This window comes from Carcharhinus amblyrhynchos, chromosome 17 (assembly GCF_965287045.1).
Source record: "Carcharhinus amblyrhynchos chromosome 17, sCarAmb.v2.hapA, whole genome shotgun sequence".
Lineage (NCBI taxonomy): Eukaryota > Metazoa > Chordata > Chondrichthyes > Carcharhiniformes > Carcharhinidae > Carcharhinus > Carcharhinus amblyrhynchos.
Genome location: NC_137340.1, coordinates 11,793,368 through 11,807,953, shown reverse-complemented (window position 1 = coordinate 11,807,953; position 14,586 = coordinate 11,793,368). Strand labels below are relative to the sequence as shown.

At 44.8% G+C, this 14,586-nt stretch overlaps 1 protein-coding gene across 1 annotated transcript in view; it reads left to right on the top strand.

The window, feature by feature from the left end:
* Positions 1–14,586, top strand: part of asah2 (N-acylsphingosine amidohydrolase 2) — a 92,264-nt gene that overhangs the window by 12,806 nt on the left and 64,872 nt on the right. The window contains exons 6-9 of the mRNA XM_080205247.1: positions 1,347–1,523; positions 5,821–5,948; positions 9,138–9,215; positions 13,137–13,257. Of these exons, the coding sequence (XP_080061373.1) occupies positions 1,347–1,523; positions 5,821–5,948; positions 9,138–9,215; positions 13,137–13,257 (504 nt within the window). The remainder of the gene's footprint in view (positions 1–1,346; positions 1,524–5,820; positions 5,949–9,137; positions 9,216–13,136; positions 13,258–14,586) is intronic.

Sequence of the window (14,586 nt, the reverse complement as noted above, 5' to 3'; positions counted from 1 at the left end):
TACAATGACTAACTCAGAATTGGAACACGATCCTGAAACACGATATGTCAGGGTAGTACTGGCAAGCTGTATTAATTGGGACACCCAAGTGGTGTCCAGAACTCGCTGAGATTGTACAGATCAGGCCCCAGGCTGATGACTGGCAGTGGAGCTCCGTATCTTAAAAAAAAAATCATTTGTGAGATATGTGCGTCACCGGCTAGACCAGCCTTAATTACCTTTTCCCCCATGGCCCTGGCCAGATTGCACCACCCATTTTCTGCTGGAACCGGGAATGAGTTGAATTTCTTCCCCCCGCCCCCCCACCCCCCTTCCCAGCATTTCTACAAGCTCAGATGTGGCCATCACGGGGTATTTATCTGTTTCTAGAGTTGGTGCCATAAAGGCTTCATGCGTTTTCATCTTGCCAAGCAGGTAGAACAATCTGCTCAGTCTTTTCACTGTAGCTCGTGCATTGATATTAATCTTGGACTACGCTTTGGATTTTTAAATATGTCCCAAAATTTCCTTCTCTTTTCCTTAGAACTATTATAGACCTTTACCTGCTGAACAGTGTGAAAGTAGCCTTTATTGTGTCACTGTTCAAACATTAAAAGTCATAGTACAAAATTATTGAGCTTGTCTTAGCAATTCTAACTTAGCATTGTGCATTTACACCTTATTTTAGAAGTTTCATACATGTTAATGTATGTATTTAGCTATTTTCCTCAACTATTGTTGTATTACATCATCAATGTCATTTATAATCTGAATCAATATACTCTGTGTCATATGTTCCTGGTGATCCATTCATACAATCCCTACAGTACAGAGGAGGCCATTTGGCCCATTGAGTCTGCACCAACTCTCTGACAGAGTATCTTGCCCGGGCCCTCTCCCCACTTTATCACCACAACCCCACATATTTACCATCTGACCTACACATCTTGGGACACTAAAGAGCAATTTAGCATGGCTGATCCACCTAACCTGCACACCTCTGGAGTGTGGGAGGAAACTGGAGCACCCAGAGGAAACTCTGCAGAGACACAGGGATAGCGTGCAAGCTCCACAGAGACAGTGACCGAAGGCTGCAATTGAACTCTGGTCCCTGGAGCTGCAAAGTAGCAGTACTAATCGTTGTGCCAGCGGGCTGCCCGTTTGTTCTGTATTGATAAAATTACTGGAAACTCTAAAATGAACTAGATGCTAGTGTCTTATAAATTCAATCCCATTAAAAAGGAAATACAATTGCTCTTATTTTGCCTTTATGTTCAAAAATGTATCACCAACAGGTTACTCAATATAATTTCTTTGAGCTAGTTATGTCATATTTAATCTAATATGAATAATGTTGTCTATTTTAGGTTCTAAAAAAACTGAAGAGCAAATACAAGGATCTGTACAGACAGGACAATGTTGTCTTGAGTGGTACTCACACCCACTCTGGTCCTGCAGGCTACTTTCAATATACACTCTGCCTAATCACAAGTAAAGGCTACATCAAACCATCCATCAATGCCTTAATCAATGGCATTGTAAAGGTTAGACATTTTCCTCTGTGTATGGAGCACTGGCTATATTTAAGAGTAATATGTTCTGCAAATACTAACAAAAAATAATGGATGTTGATTAATTTTGTAAGATGTGAATGTACAGTACAAAACAGCAAATTTCCCCTATGGAATTGCTCATGGATAAAGCAGGAACGTTCCAAAAAAGCATTACAATCAATTGATTACTTTTGAAATGTCGTCACGACTGTTTGGCAGCAAGTTTGCACGGCTGTGTCTCATGAACAGTAAATGAATAAATCCTCTGATTTCCGTGCTGAGAGTTGAGGGTAGAATGTGGGCCAGGGCATGAGAAGACCTTTCTGCTCTACTTCAGATACTAGCATCCAACTGAACAGACAGACATCAAAGTGCAATGATCGCTTTCATTGCAGGTTTCCTTGAGGTTATGTGGACAGGTCTGTTGCACCGTTTGAGCTCTCAACTTTCTGGTAAGGGATTTACAATGTACAATTAGGCCATGCCTGTATGTTGCACTACAGGCTGCCCACAGACCTGCTGCTTTCTGACCCCATGATTGCAGTGTGCAGACCAGTGTGAAGCATACTTCTGAATGCTCAGATATGCTGACAGGTGAACTAAAATTGGGAAAGGTCAGCTAGCCAGCATTGCTTATAGCCAGTCAGACCATAGTGAAGGGCCTTCTCTGGAGGTCCCCAACATCCTGGATATCAGTTTTTAACCAACTTGATTCACTCCGTGTAATATCACAAAATGGCTGGAGGCACTGGATATCACTGGGCCTTGACAATATTCCAGCTATAGTCCTGAAGATTTGTGCTTCAGAAATTGCCACACCTAGTCAAATTGTTCCAGTACAGTTACAGCACTGACATCTACCTGGCAATGTGGAAAATTCTCCATGTATATCCTGTACACAAGAAACAGGACAAATCTAATCTAGTCAATTACCGCCCCATCAGTCTCCTCTTGATCATCAGTGAAGTGATGGAAGGGGTCATTAACAGTGACCGAGTGAAGGAACCCTAGCAAAACTGGAGTCAATGGCAATTCGGGGAAAAACTCTCCACTTGTTGGAGTTATACCCAGCACAAGGGAAGATAGTTGTGATCGATCATCTCAGCCTCAGGACATCACTGCAGGAGTTTTGGAGGGCCGAAGGGCCTGTTTCCTGTGCTGTACTGAGTTCCTCAGGGTGGTATCCTAGACCCAACCATTTTCAGCTGCTTTATCAATGACCTTCCCTCCATCATAAGGTCAGAAGTGGGGATGTTCGCGCCATGTTCAGCACCATTCACAACTCCTCAGACACTGAAGCAGTCCATGTTCAAATGCAGCAAGACCTAGAGAAAAAAAATCAGATGTGGCAAGTAACTTTCCTGGCACACACATGCCAGGCCCTGATCCTCTTCGACAAGAGAGAATCTAACCATCACCCCTTAACATTCAATGGCATTGCCATTGCTGATTTCGCCCCCCCCACCATCAACATCATTCTCAAGAGTTCCAAAGAAGTCATACAAACTCCAACATTAATTCTTTTTTCTCTCTCTACAGACGCTGCCAGAGCAGCTGAGGTTTTCTTCTGCTTTTATTTCAGATTTCCACAGTATTTTGTTTAGTTTAATAGTTAATGGATAAGATTTGGAGTATTAACTCGAGGTATTCTCTTAGTTGAGCTCTTAGTCCCTATCGGCCAGGATGTGTCTCCTTTCCTGCCCAGTATTGAGGTATGGAGACCAAGGATCCAACAGGAAATCCTTCTTACTTAACTTCAGTTTAGAGCACACAGCAAGCTTCCACCAACAGCAATATAGTAACGACCTGATATTCTGGATGTGGCAGATCTCATGGCAGCATTTAAAGAAAAGGAAAGGTGTCTTCTCTGGCATTCAATATTTATCCCTCAAACAAAATCTCTCAGATTAAGAACAAGTTATTACCATATTGCCGTTCGTGGGAGGAGCTTCCGTGTTTCCCACGTTACAAAGAAAATTACAGCACAGGAACAGGCCCTTCAGCTGCAAGCCTGCACCGACCATGCTGCCCATCTGAACTAAACCCCTCCCCCCCCCCCGCCTTTCTGGGGACCGTATCCTTCTATTCCCATCGCATTCACGTATTTGTCAAGGTGCCTCATAAAAGTCACTATCGTACCTGCTTCCATTACCTGGAGCAGAGAGTTCCAGGCACCCACCAGCCTCTGTGTGAAAAATCTTGCCTCAAACATCTCTTTTAAACTTTGCCCTTTGCACCTCAAACCTGTGCCCCCTAGTAATTGACTGTTCCACCCTGGGAAAAAGCCTCTGACTATCCACTCTATCCATGCCCCTCATTGCCTTGTAGACTTCTATCAGTGATTATACTTTGAATATGTTTCATTGGCTGTAAAGTGTTTAGGAATATCTCAAGATTGTATAAAGCTCCCGAGAAGTCAAAGTGCTTTACTTTGCCTTTTTTTTCCCTCTCTCTCCTTAATCTTTGTGGCAATTTGCCACTGACAATAAGTGGGATTTCCCTTTGACATATTTCCGATATTTAGTAGACTACCCAATGTTTGCAATTCCCGATAAGAAATAATTCTCAAAGCTGACAGAACGTAGGAAACTTAAGTGTGTGGCCAAGCTTGGAGAGGTGCCAATCAAACAAATTGGCAAACATGGCATAAGATGTTTGCATTTCCCTTGAATGACACGCCCTCTTAAGATGCTTGACCACACAGAAGAATTATATTTGTACCTATTGTATCAAACCAAGCTGGGCCATTTTAAAAAGTAAAGATTTTTTATTAATCACAAGTGAGGCTTACATTAACATTGCAATGAAGTTACGGTGAAATTCCCCTAGTCGCCACACTCTGGCACCTGTTCGGGTCAATGCACCTAACCAGCATATCAAACTGTGGGAGGAAACCGGAGCACCCGGAGGAAGCCCGTGCAGATGAGGGGAGAACATGCAAACTCCACACAGATAGTGATCCAAGCCGGGAATTGAACCCAGGTCCCTGGCGCTGAGAGGCAGCAGTGCTAACCACTTCTGAGAGTGTGGCTGCTTTTTAACCCTATGACTGCAGGGTTGCAGAGTGAAGCAAGGCATATGGGCAAGGTGGTCCCATGGTATGCCACCTTCTTTGTCGATCAGATGCTGGCAACAACAACCTTCACTTCGGAATAAGCTAAAGGAAATTGTGTTTCTAGGATGACACTTCCAGAAAAGGAGTGCAACCTCAAACACTTTAAATGGAATCTTCCCTTAATTACCCATTGCTATCATCACTCAGAAAAATGATGATGGAACCAAATTGTGCTGCTTAGATATGGGAAAGCTTTCAATAAATTATATGCTAAATGGAGAAGGCTTATTGAGTCTAATGGCCATTTCCTGTTCCGACTAATTTGTACCTACATTACAAAAGTTATTTTAGATATAAAATCATAATTGCTTTTCTCAACAAAAAATATCTGGGAGAAAAGTCATCCTGGTGGATGCAATTATATGGAAGGAAATTAGTTTTCAAGTATGGTATCTTGCCAAATATGAATTGCCTTCTTCCCTGGAGTATCTTTTACGATGGAGACAACTCTCTAATAGAGAGGGTTCGCATGTTGATTTTTTTTCCCCGATCTTCAGTCACACCTCTGTTTTCCCAGCTAGTGGGGATTGGGGCAGGTGGGTGAGTGAGAACAATATGGATCAACTTTCCCTTTGATTGTCACTCCCTCTCAACTGAGAAGACTTTAAACACCTCTTGAAACCTTGTTGAAATGTGAACCCTTTAAATATGGGGATCACAGGAATAAACTTCCATTCCTAAACACTCTGAACATCATTTCCATATTTCCAATACTACAAATGGTGTAGCCTGGGGGGGCAATTTTGCATTAGTGTGGCACCGGTGACATGGTGACACAGTGGTTAGCACTGCTGCCTTACAGCATCAGGCACCTGGGTTCAGTTCCAGGCTTGGGTCACTCTCTGTGTGGAGTCTGCATGTTCTCCCCGTGTCTGTGATGTTTTTCTCAACAAGAAATATCTTGAAGAAAGGTCATCCTGGTAGGTGCAAGTGTATGGAAGGAATTTAATTTTCAATGCTCCGGTTTCCTCCCACAGTCTGAAAGATGTGCTGGTTAGATGCATCGGCCGTGCTAAATTCTCCCTCTGTCTTTCTGAACAGATGCTAGAGTGTGGCGACTGGGGAGTTTTCACAGTAACTTCATTACAATGTCAATGTGAGCTTACTAGCGACACTAATAAGTGAACTTAAAGCATGTTTTAAAATATATCTTTTCAATTCCTATCTCTTCAGAGCATCGATATTGCACACGAGAACATGAAAGCGGGAAGAATATTTATAAATAAGGGAACTGTTGAAGGCTGCAACATAAACCGGAGCCCCTATTCTTACTTGCAGAACTCTGCAGAAGAACGAGCCAGGTGCCCAACACAAATAGCAACCAGCTGAACACTAGGCTTAGCTACAATTGATAAAATAAGAAGTCTCACAACACCAGGTTAAAGCCCAACAGGTTTATTTGGAATTATGAGCTTTCGGAGCGCTGCTTCTTCGAGTGAGTGGAGAGATAGGTTTTACAAATATGGCATGTACAGACAAAGACACAATTGCAAGATAATGATTGCACTGTGAGTCTTTACAGGTAATCAAGTCTTTGCAGGTACGGACATTGAGAGTGGAGAGGGGGATAATCACAGGTTTATTGAAGTGTGAATTGCCTCGAGTCAGGACAGTTAGTAGGAATTTGTAAGCCCAGGTCAACTGGTGGGGGTTACATGTAATGTGACATGAACCCAAGATCCTGGTTCAGGCCGTTCTCATGCAGAACTTGGCTATCAGGTGATTCCAAATAAACCTGTTGGACTTTAACCTGGTGTTGTGAGACTTCTTACTGTGCCCACCCCAGTCCAACGCTGACATCTCCACATCACAACTGATAAAGAATTGGGAAATCCATATGGGTTATAGTGTGTGTGTGTGTGTGTGTGTGTGTGTGTGTGTGTGTACTGTAACCATTGTAATTGTAACTCCAGGCCAATTAGTTAATGATGCTTGAGATAGCTATTTATGACCCATTTAGATTTTCTTTATCATTATAAATTTATACGAACGATACTAATATTGTGTATAATGTCTTTATACATTCATTAGTTTGGTGAGTAATGATGTCCCTGTATGAGTGAAATTCATACTCCACAGGTTTTCAAGCCAATGGGTGTAATGGACCAAATTACTTTCCCTTTTTTCAAGTTATTTTTCCTTTGTGGTCACTTGTCACTAACATTGCTCAGAACAGCAGACCATAGCTCCATCTAGTGAGTTAATATTTAATATCTGACAAAATATAAACAACTTCTGTATTTATTGCCATTCAAAAATCGAACCCATTTCATTGGGACGAGACTTGCGAATTATTTACTTGTATTGGGAAGTATTACGTTAGAAAATGCAGACATTTCAGTTTTATGGATTGGAGGTCAGGATGTGTTGCATTGTATGTATTAGATGACATAGTAACAGTCAGACAAATCTGAGCCAAACACAGGGTCGGTTTAGCTCAGTTGGCTGGGTGCTGATTAGTGATGCTGAGCGAAACCCACAATTCCCGTACCGGCTGAGATTATTCATGAAAGCCCTGTCTTCAGAACCTTGCCCCGCACCTGAGGTGTGGTGGTCTTCGGGTTAAATCAGCCCCAGTCAGCTCTCCTCCTCAAAGGGGAGAGCAGCAATTGGTCATCTGGGACGATGGCGACCTTACCTATGTTCTGAGCAACTACAAGAGTCATCACTGCCTCATTCATAATTTAAAAGAAAACTAACTACCTGTTACACTACACTGCCATTTAAGTTGATTTTTACACAAGATCTTTAGGTGTCAATTGTGGCCCAGTCAATAGCTCTGACTCACAGGTTGTGGGTTCACTTGAGCATCAAACTCAGGCTCGAAGGGCCAGATGGCCTACTCCTGCTCCTATTTCTTATGTTCTTATGTTCTTATGAAACTAGAGTGGATTTGCCTAAAGCACAAGAATGGCAAAACTTCAAAGGCACTGTGAGACACCCTGAGATCATAAAATATGCGATACAAACGTAAATCTGTCAGCTGCCTTTCTCATTGCTGTTTGGGGAATGCTGCCAACACAGAATGGTCCTCGTACTTGTTCAGTTAACATCAATTCACTTCAGAAATAATTTGATTTTTCAGCATATTGAGTTGCTTCCCCTAGCACTGCATGGTAAGGTGTACGGGAGCACCAGGGTAATTCACCACTCTGCTGCATTATGACTTCTTTTCCTAAACGTGGGACGACGGGATTCTCCGATCTTGTCCGTGGTCACCCCGCTACCGGTCAGAATGGAGAGTTTGAAGGTTCCAGCCAAAACCCCACTCCATCTCAGCGGCACCAGAGAATCCCAGCCACAGACCAGGATGGAGGCCTTCGGCCCTGGTTTGTGTCTCCTTGCCGAGTTTCAGTTGTTTTGTCCCCTCCAAAATCCCGAATGTACCTGAACTGTGGACCAGTTCCAGGGTCCTCATAATTAAACGGTGCCATAACCCACCGTGTGGGGAATCTTAAGGTGGAGATGCCGGCATTGGACTGGGGTAAGCACAGTAAGAAGTCTCACAACACTAGGTTGGAGTCCAACAGGTTTATTTGGTAGCGTAAGCTTTCAGACTCTCCACTCACCTGATGAAGGGGCAGCGCTCCAAAAGTTTGTGCTACCAAATAAACCTGTTGGACTTGGTGTTGCGAGACTTCTTACTGGGAAATCTTAAAGAGCTCTGTACCATCATTTGGAAACACTATTTCCATTGCTGCTTATTCAATGCTCCAAAACTGAAAGTAGTTTTAACAGGAGTGGAGTCGGGAGAGTGGGGGTGGGGTTCAGATCAGAGAGTGGGCGGCGGGGGGGGGGAGCAGCTTGCGATTTCATGGATGGGGCGTGTGCGAAGGGGTGTCATGACTGACTGTGAGAGAGAAAGACATTTTTCATTATTACGGGGATGAAGCCCCACAGCATGGAGATGGGGGGGGCGGGGGGTGACGGGGCATTTAATAAAGCCTCAATACCCCCAGTACCGGGAAGACAGTCTCTTGGCTGCAGCCCACATTGACCCCTCCTTGGCCACCACTACCACCCATCCTCCCCTCCCCCACCCACAATTGAAATCCCAGCTTTCCTGGCGTTTTTCCCGAGGTGGGCCACCCGGTCCAAGAGTTTTCCCAACTCCAGTGTAAGATAAAGTCGCCATGGTCCCAGATGACAGTAGGCTGATCTGCCCTTGGAGGAGGAGAGCTGACTGGTGACGATTTAATCTGAGGATCACCACACCTCGGGCGAGGGGCAAGGCTGAGAACCTCAGCTGGTACAGGAATTGAACCCGTGATGTTGGCGTCGCTCTGTATCTCAAACCAACCAACTGAGCATAACCGACTCACTCAACTCCCACGACCCCACCTTGAGGATGTATATCCAGCTCAACGTTTTTCTATGATTGAAGACTCAGATAAAGTGATCGATCTTTTAAAAAGTTATATACGTTTAATTAAATATGTTAAAAAATAAAGTCTGTGTTATAATTTATTTAAATGCTATCATTTCTACAGATACAAATCAAATACAGACAAAGAGCTGGTTCTACTCAAAATGGTGGACCTGGATGGACATGACATTGGAACTCTCAGGTACAGGATTTCCACACAATTGCAGTCACTGCAATATTCCAAATTCAACGCTCTGGATCAGCACAAACTTAATTTTTACCTGGTTGAAAGTTTGTTTATTAGTGTCACATTAATGCTGCAATGAAGTTACTATGCAAAACCCCTAGTCACCGCATTCTGGCGCCTGTTCGGGTACACTGAGGGCGAATTCAGCACGACCAAACCAGTACATCTTTCAGGATGAAACTGGAGCATCCGGAGGAAACCCACACATACAACCCAAGTTGGGAATCGAACACCAGGTCCCTGGTGCTGTGAGGCAACAGTGCTAATCGCTGTGCTGCGCTGCTTGACAGAGTTTCACAGAGATATTGCAGATTTGTTTGAGGAATTATATTATGAGCTTAGTTTCTTTTAGCTTAGCTTGGTGCTAGCACTGTTCTGGCTGAGTGAGGTTCAATCTCCAATGATAGGATTAATCGAGAGTCAGACTCCAGTGTAGTATCGAGGAAGTGCAACGTTCTCCGAGACACTGGGCTGGATTTTTTGCTGAATTACCACGACTTGGGCATCCTTTAAAACTGGTGGGTGGGACTCAGTTCCAGGATTCTCGCCCTCATTCCCATTCCTAGCAATTTGCGTTGGTGCAGGGTCAAGGACAGGCAGTTAGCCCACGTAGACAGCTCCCGCCATTGCCAGCTCCATTTCAGGAATGGACACTTTAAACACTGAAAGGGGGCAGTGCCAGGATGGCATGGCATTGCCATGGGGTTGTCCCTTTCCACAGTAAAAAGTCTGACAACACCAGGTTTTAGTCCAACCTATTTATTTGATAATATTCTCACAAGCTTTCGAGGGGACAGCCTCTTCGTCAGGTGAATGGAGAGTTCTGGCCTCAGACAGAGCATATAAAGCACAGACAGTTTAGAGATTACTGATTAAAATGCGAATCCTTACACCTAACCTGCTGTTCAAGACCTGAAGTGGCTGACAATGTGAGTGGAAGGAGCACTGATCACAGTTTAAAGAAATGTGTATTGTCTCCAGACAGTACAGTAAGTGAGGTTTTGCAAACCCAGGCAAGTCACGGGGGTTACAGATAGTGCGACATGAACCCAAGATCCCTGTTGAGATCGTCCTCATGTGCGCGGAACTTGGCTATCAGTCTCTGCTCAGCGACTCTGCGCTGTCGTGTGTCGTGAAGGCCGCCTTGGAGAATGCTTACCCGAAGGTCAGAGGCTGAATGCCCGTGACCACTGAAGGGTTCGTGACCACAAGTGGTCACGGGCATTCAGCCTCTGACCTTCGGGTAAGCATTCTCCAAGGCGGCCTTCACAACACACGACAGCGCAGAGTCGCTGAACAGAGACTGATAGCCAAGTTCCGCACACGAGGACGGTCTCAACAGGGATCTTGGGTTCATGTCGCACTATCTGTAACCCCCGTGACTTGCCTGGGTTTGCAAAACCTCACTTACTGTACTGTCTGGAGACAATACACATCTCTGTAACCTGTGATCAGTGCTCCTTCCACTCACATTATCAGCCACTTCAGGTCTTGAACAGCAGGTTAGGTGTAAGGATTCGCATTCTAATCAGTAATCTCTAAACTGTCTGTGCTTTATATGCTCTGTCTGAGGCCAGAACTCTCCATTCACCTGACGAAGAGGCTGTCCCCTCGAAAGCTTGTGAGAATATTATCAAATAAATAGGTTGGACTAAAACCTGGTGTTGTCAGACTTTTTACTGTGTTTACGCCAGTCCAACGCCGGCATACCCACATCATGACTACTATCGTTGTCCCTTTCCCCCAGGGGCTATACCTACCTGTGCGCCTAATTCACATTTTGTAAACCTTGCCAATGTGATGTGTCACGAGGGGAATTCCTAATGTTGAGGTGGGGTGGTGGGAGGAGAGGGGTGGTGGGTGATGGGGTGGTGGGAGGAGAGGGGTGGTGGGTGATGGGGTGGTGGGAGGAGAGGGGTGGTGGGTGATGGGGTGGGGGGAGGAGGGGGGTGGTGGGTGATGGGGTGCCGCCTACAAGATGATCATTTTCTGCCTCTTATAATATTTTGCTCCCATGCGTCGTTAACGTTCGCAGTGAATGTGGGTGCAAAATCACAGCCTGGAGCTGAAGCGTGGACTAGACATTTCAAAGCACGGTGAATAAAACTTGTTGCACACATAGCCACTGATGTCATCCCTACACCACTCTGAGATGTAGAAACTACACGACAGTGAGGTCACTGTGGGTATCCTGTATTTTAACACTCTAAGAAGTAAGGTAGTTAGTCATTTCTACAAATATACTTTTGTACTAAGTATCATATATTTGTTGAATTTAAATACAGTTATTGGTTTAATTATAGATTGATGGTGTATATTCTTCTACCAATTAAAAATGAGCTATCGCATGGTGACACGATAGATTCCAATAAGCTGGAGAACAAAGACAGTGTTTGGTTAGAGCTTGGGGCTGGCTACATTTAGCAACATATTGAATAGGTATAGACACGCTGATTTATAGGGCATGAGGTTCATGGCAGCAGCAGTGATCCATCTAACCACTCAAACATGTTCTGCTGCTATTCAGTCAGACCTGTGCCTCAATGTATCTGCTTCTGGCTTGAATCCCTGAACATTAGTTACCGGAAATCTATCAAGCTCAGATTTAATATTAATTGACCCAGAATCAACTACTTGTGGAAGGGAGTTCCAAATTTCTTCCAGGCATTGTGTCTCGAGCTATTTTCTTATTTCTCTCCAGAAATGCCTGCCTCTACTTATTTAGACTATGTGCCCTAGTTTTATACAGAGTTCCTCTCTCCTTGCCCTGTTTTATTCTGTTAATCTCTTGTAAATTTTGATCAAATAATCTCTTAATCTTCGGAACACAAGCCTTAGTTTTTGTGCTAGATCCTCAGATTTTAACCCTTTGTGTCCAAGTATCTGCTGATAATCTACACGGTATTCCCTTCTAGGTCAACATATCCCATAGAATCCCCACAGTGCAGAAGGCCCATCTGCACTGTTTCTTCAAAAGAGCAGCTCACCTGATGAAGAAACGGTGTTCCGAAAGCTCGTGATTCCAAATAAACCCGTTGAACTTTAACCTGGTGTCGTGAGACTGCTCACTGTGCCTACCCCAGTCGAACGCCAGCATCTCCATATCATGGGTACAGTCGTAGAAATTTACAGCATGGAAACAGGCCCTTTGGCCCAATGTGTCCATGCCTCCCTTTTTTTAAAAAACCCCTAAGCTAATCCCAATTGCCCGCATTTGGCCCATATCTCTCCATACCCATCATACTCATGTAACTACCTAAATGCTTTTTAAAAGATAAAATTGTACCCCCTCTATCACAACCTCTGGCAGCTTGTTCCAGACACTCACCACCCTCTGTGTGGAAAAAATTGCCCCTCTGGATGCTTTTATATCTCTCCCCTCTCACCTTAAATCTATGCCCTCTAATTAGACACCTTTGGGAAAAGATATTGACTATCTACCTTGTCTGTGCCCCTCATTATTTTATAGACCTCTACAAGGTCACCCTTCAGCCTCCTACGCTCCAGAAAAAAAAGTCCCAGTCTATTCAGCCTCTCCTTATTAGTCAATCTATAAAGTCCTGGTAGCATCCTGGTAAATCTTTCCTGCACTCTTTCTAGTTTAATAATATCCTTTCTATAATAGGGTGACCAGAATTGCACACAGTATTCCAAGTGTGGCTTTACCAATGCCTTGTACAACTTCAACAAGACGTCCCAACTTCTGTATTCAATGTTCTGACCGATACGTTTGGGGAGAAAGTAGCATCTGGAAGAGACCAGAAGCATAACGATACAACTTTACCTTTCAAACTCAGTTTGGATTCCCTATCAACAGCTTGATTTGTTAACCATTTTCAGCAATCACTTTTTAAAGTTTTTTTTGATTTGTCGTAGCTGGTTCGCTGTCCACCCTGTCAGCATGAACAATACCAATCACCTGGTTAGCAGTGACAACATGGGATATGCATCTTACCTGTTTGAACAGGAAAAGAACACAGGAGATTTGCCTGGACAGGTCGGTATGACTGGAGTGGGTCAATGCTCTGCAGTGTTTCTGAAGGCAAACTTTAACTTGGGAACTTAAAGGCAAATTTAGAGACACTGGGGCAGTGTGGAGGGGGGGGTGTGTGTGTGTGTGGGCGGGGGTGGGGGTGGGGGGGAGGTGGGAGGGAGAAGGGGGCTCGGTGTGTGGGTGGGGGGTCGGGAGGGAGAAGGGGGCTTGGTGTGTGGGGGGGAGGTCGGGAGGGAGAAGGTGGGGTGATGGAGGGCACTTTTCCCACATGTTGGCAAAAGCTGATGTCGGCTGGGAACAGTGGCTTTGAAGCTGCTGATGGCAATGGCGGCTTTATTTGCCATATCATCCAGTACTTAGAGCAAAACTTCAAGAGACAAGTACCAGGATCTATCTATCACAAGCGAGGTGGCCTCTAATTTGCCCACCTCCCCAGCAACTTCGAAACTCAAGGATTGGGTTGTCATTTTTAAAGGTTGCCATTGTGCACAGCGACTAAGCTAGTTAACCCTGCAACCCACCCCGCACTATCCGGGCACCCTGGCACCCCTTGGGCATTACCTGGGCATCACCCAGGCAATGTCTGGACAGTGTCCTGATCATGCCCAGACAATGCCAGAGCACCACCCAGACAGTTCCTAAGCATGACACTCTCCCACTGAGCGCCGCACTCTCCTGAGTTGAGCTGGGCGGTCTGCAGGCCGGGTGTGTGCCTTCGGAGACCTGTTGGATTTTCCATTGCCCTGCTTTCATGCTGCCATGGATGGATTATTTGACGGGACGGGGTGATGATTCTCGCTGATGAGCCAGATAATTATATGTTACTAAATTCAATTAAGGAACCCAATGTCGAATGGGAGGAGGCAACAATCGTTTCACACTTTGATGCTGTGTAAAACACAACTTGACACTTCTCGTGATATTTTCCTCACCGCTGCTGTACCTGCCCAAGACAAACAGGAATGGAACATTCTGACCGCTGTTTGCGGTGTATCAGTGATGGTGTCCTTGGCCCCGAGTCAGATGTTTTAAGTCCCACTGCAAGGACCTGAATGCAAAATCTAGACTCATGCTCCTCTGCGGTACTGAGGGAGTGCTGCAGTGTCAGGGGTGCTGCCTTTCAGATGAGATACTAAACCTTTATTCATTTACTTATTTTTAATTTTTTGATGGGAATAGAGGGACGTGGTACCCGGAAGGGTGAGGGGGTTTTGGTTCAGTCGGGCAGCATGGTCGGTGCAGGCTTGGAGGGCCGAAGGGCCTGTTCCTGTCATGTTCTTTGCTCTTCGTTCCTGGCCTGGTCTGCTCTCAGATGGATCTAAAAGATTCCAT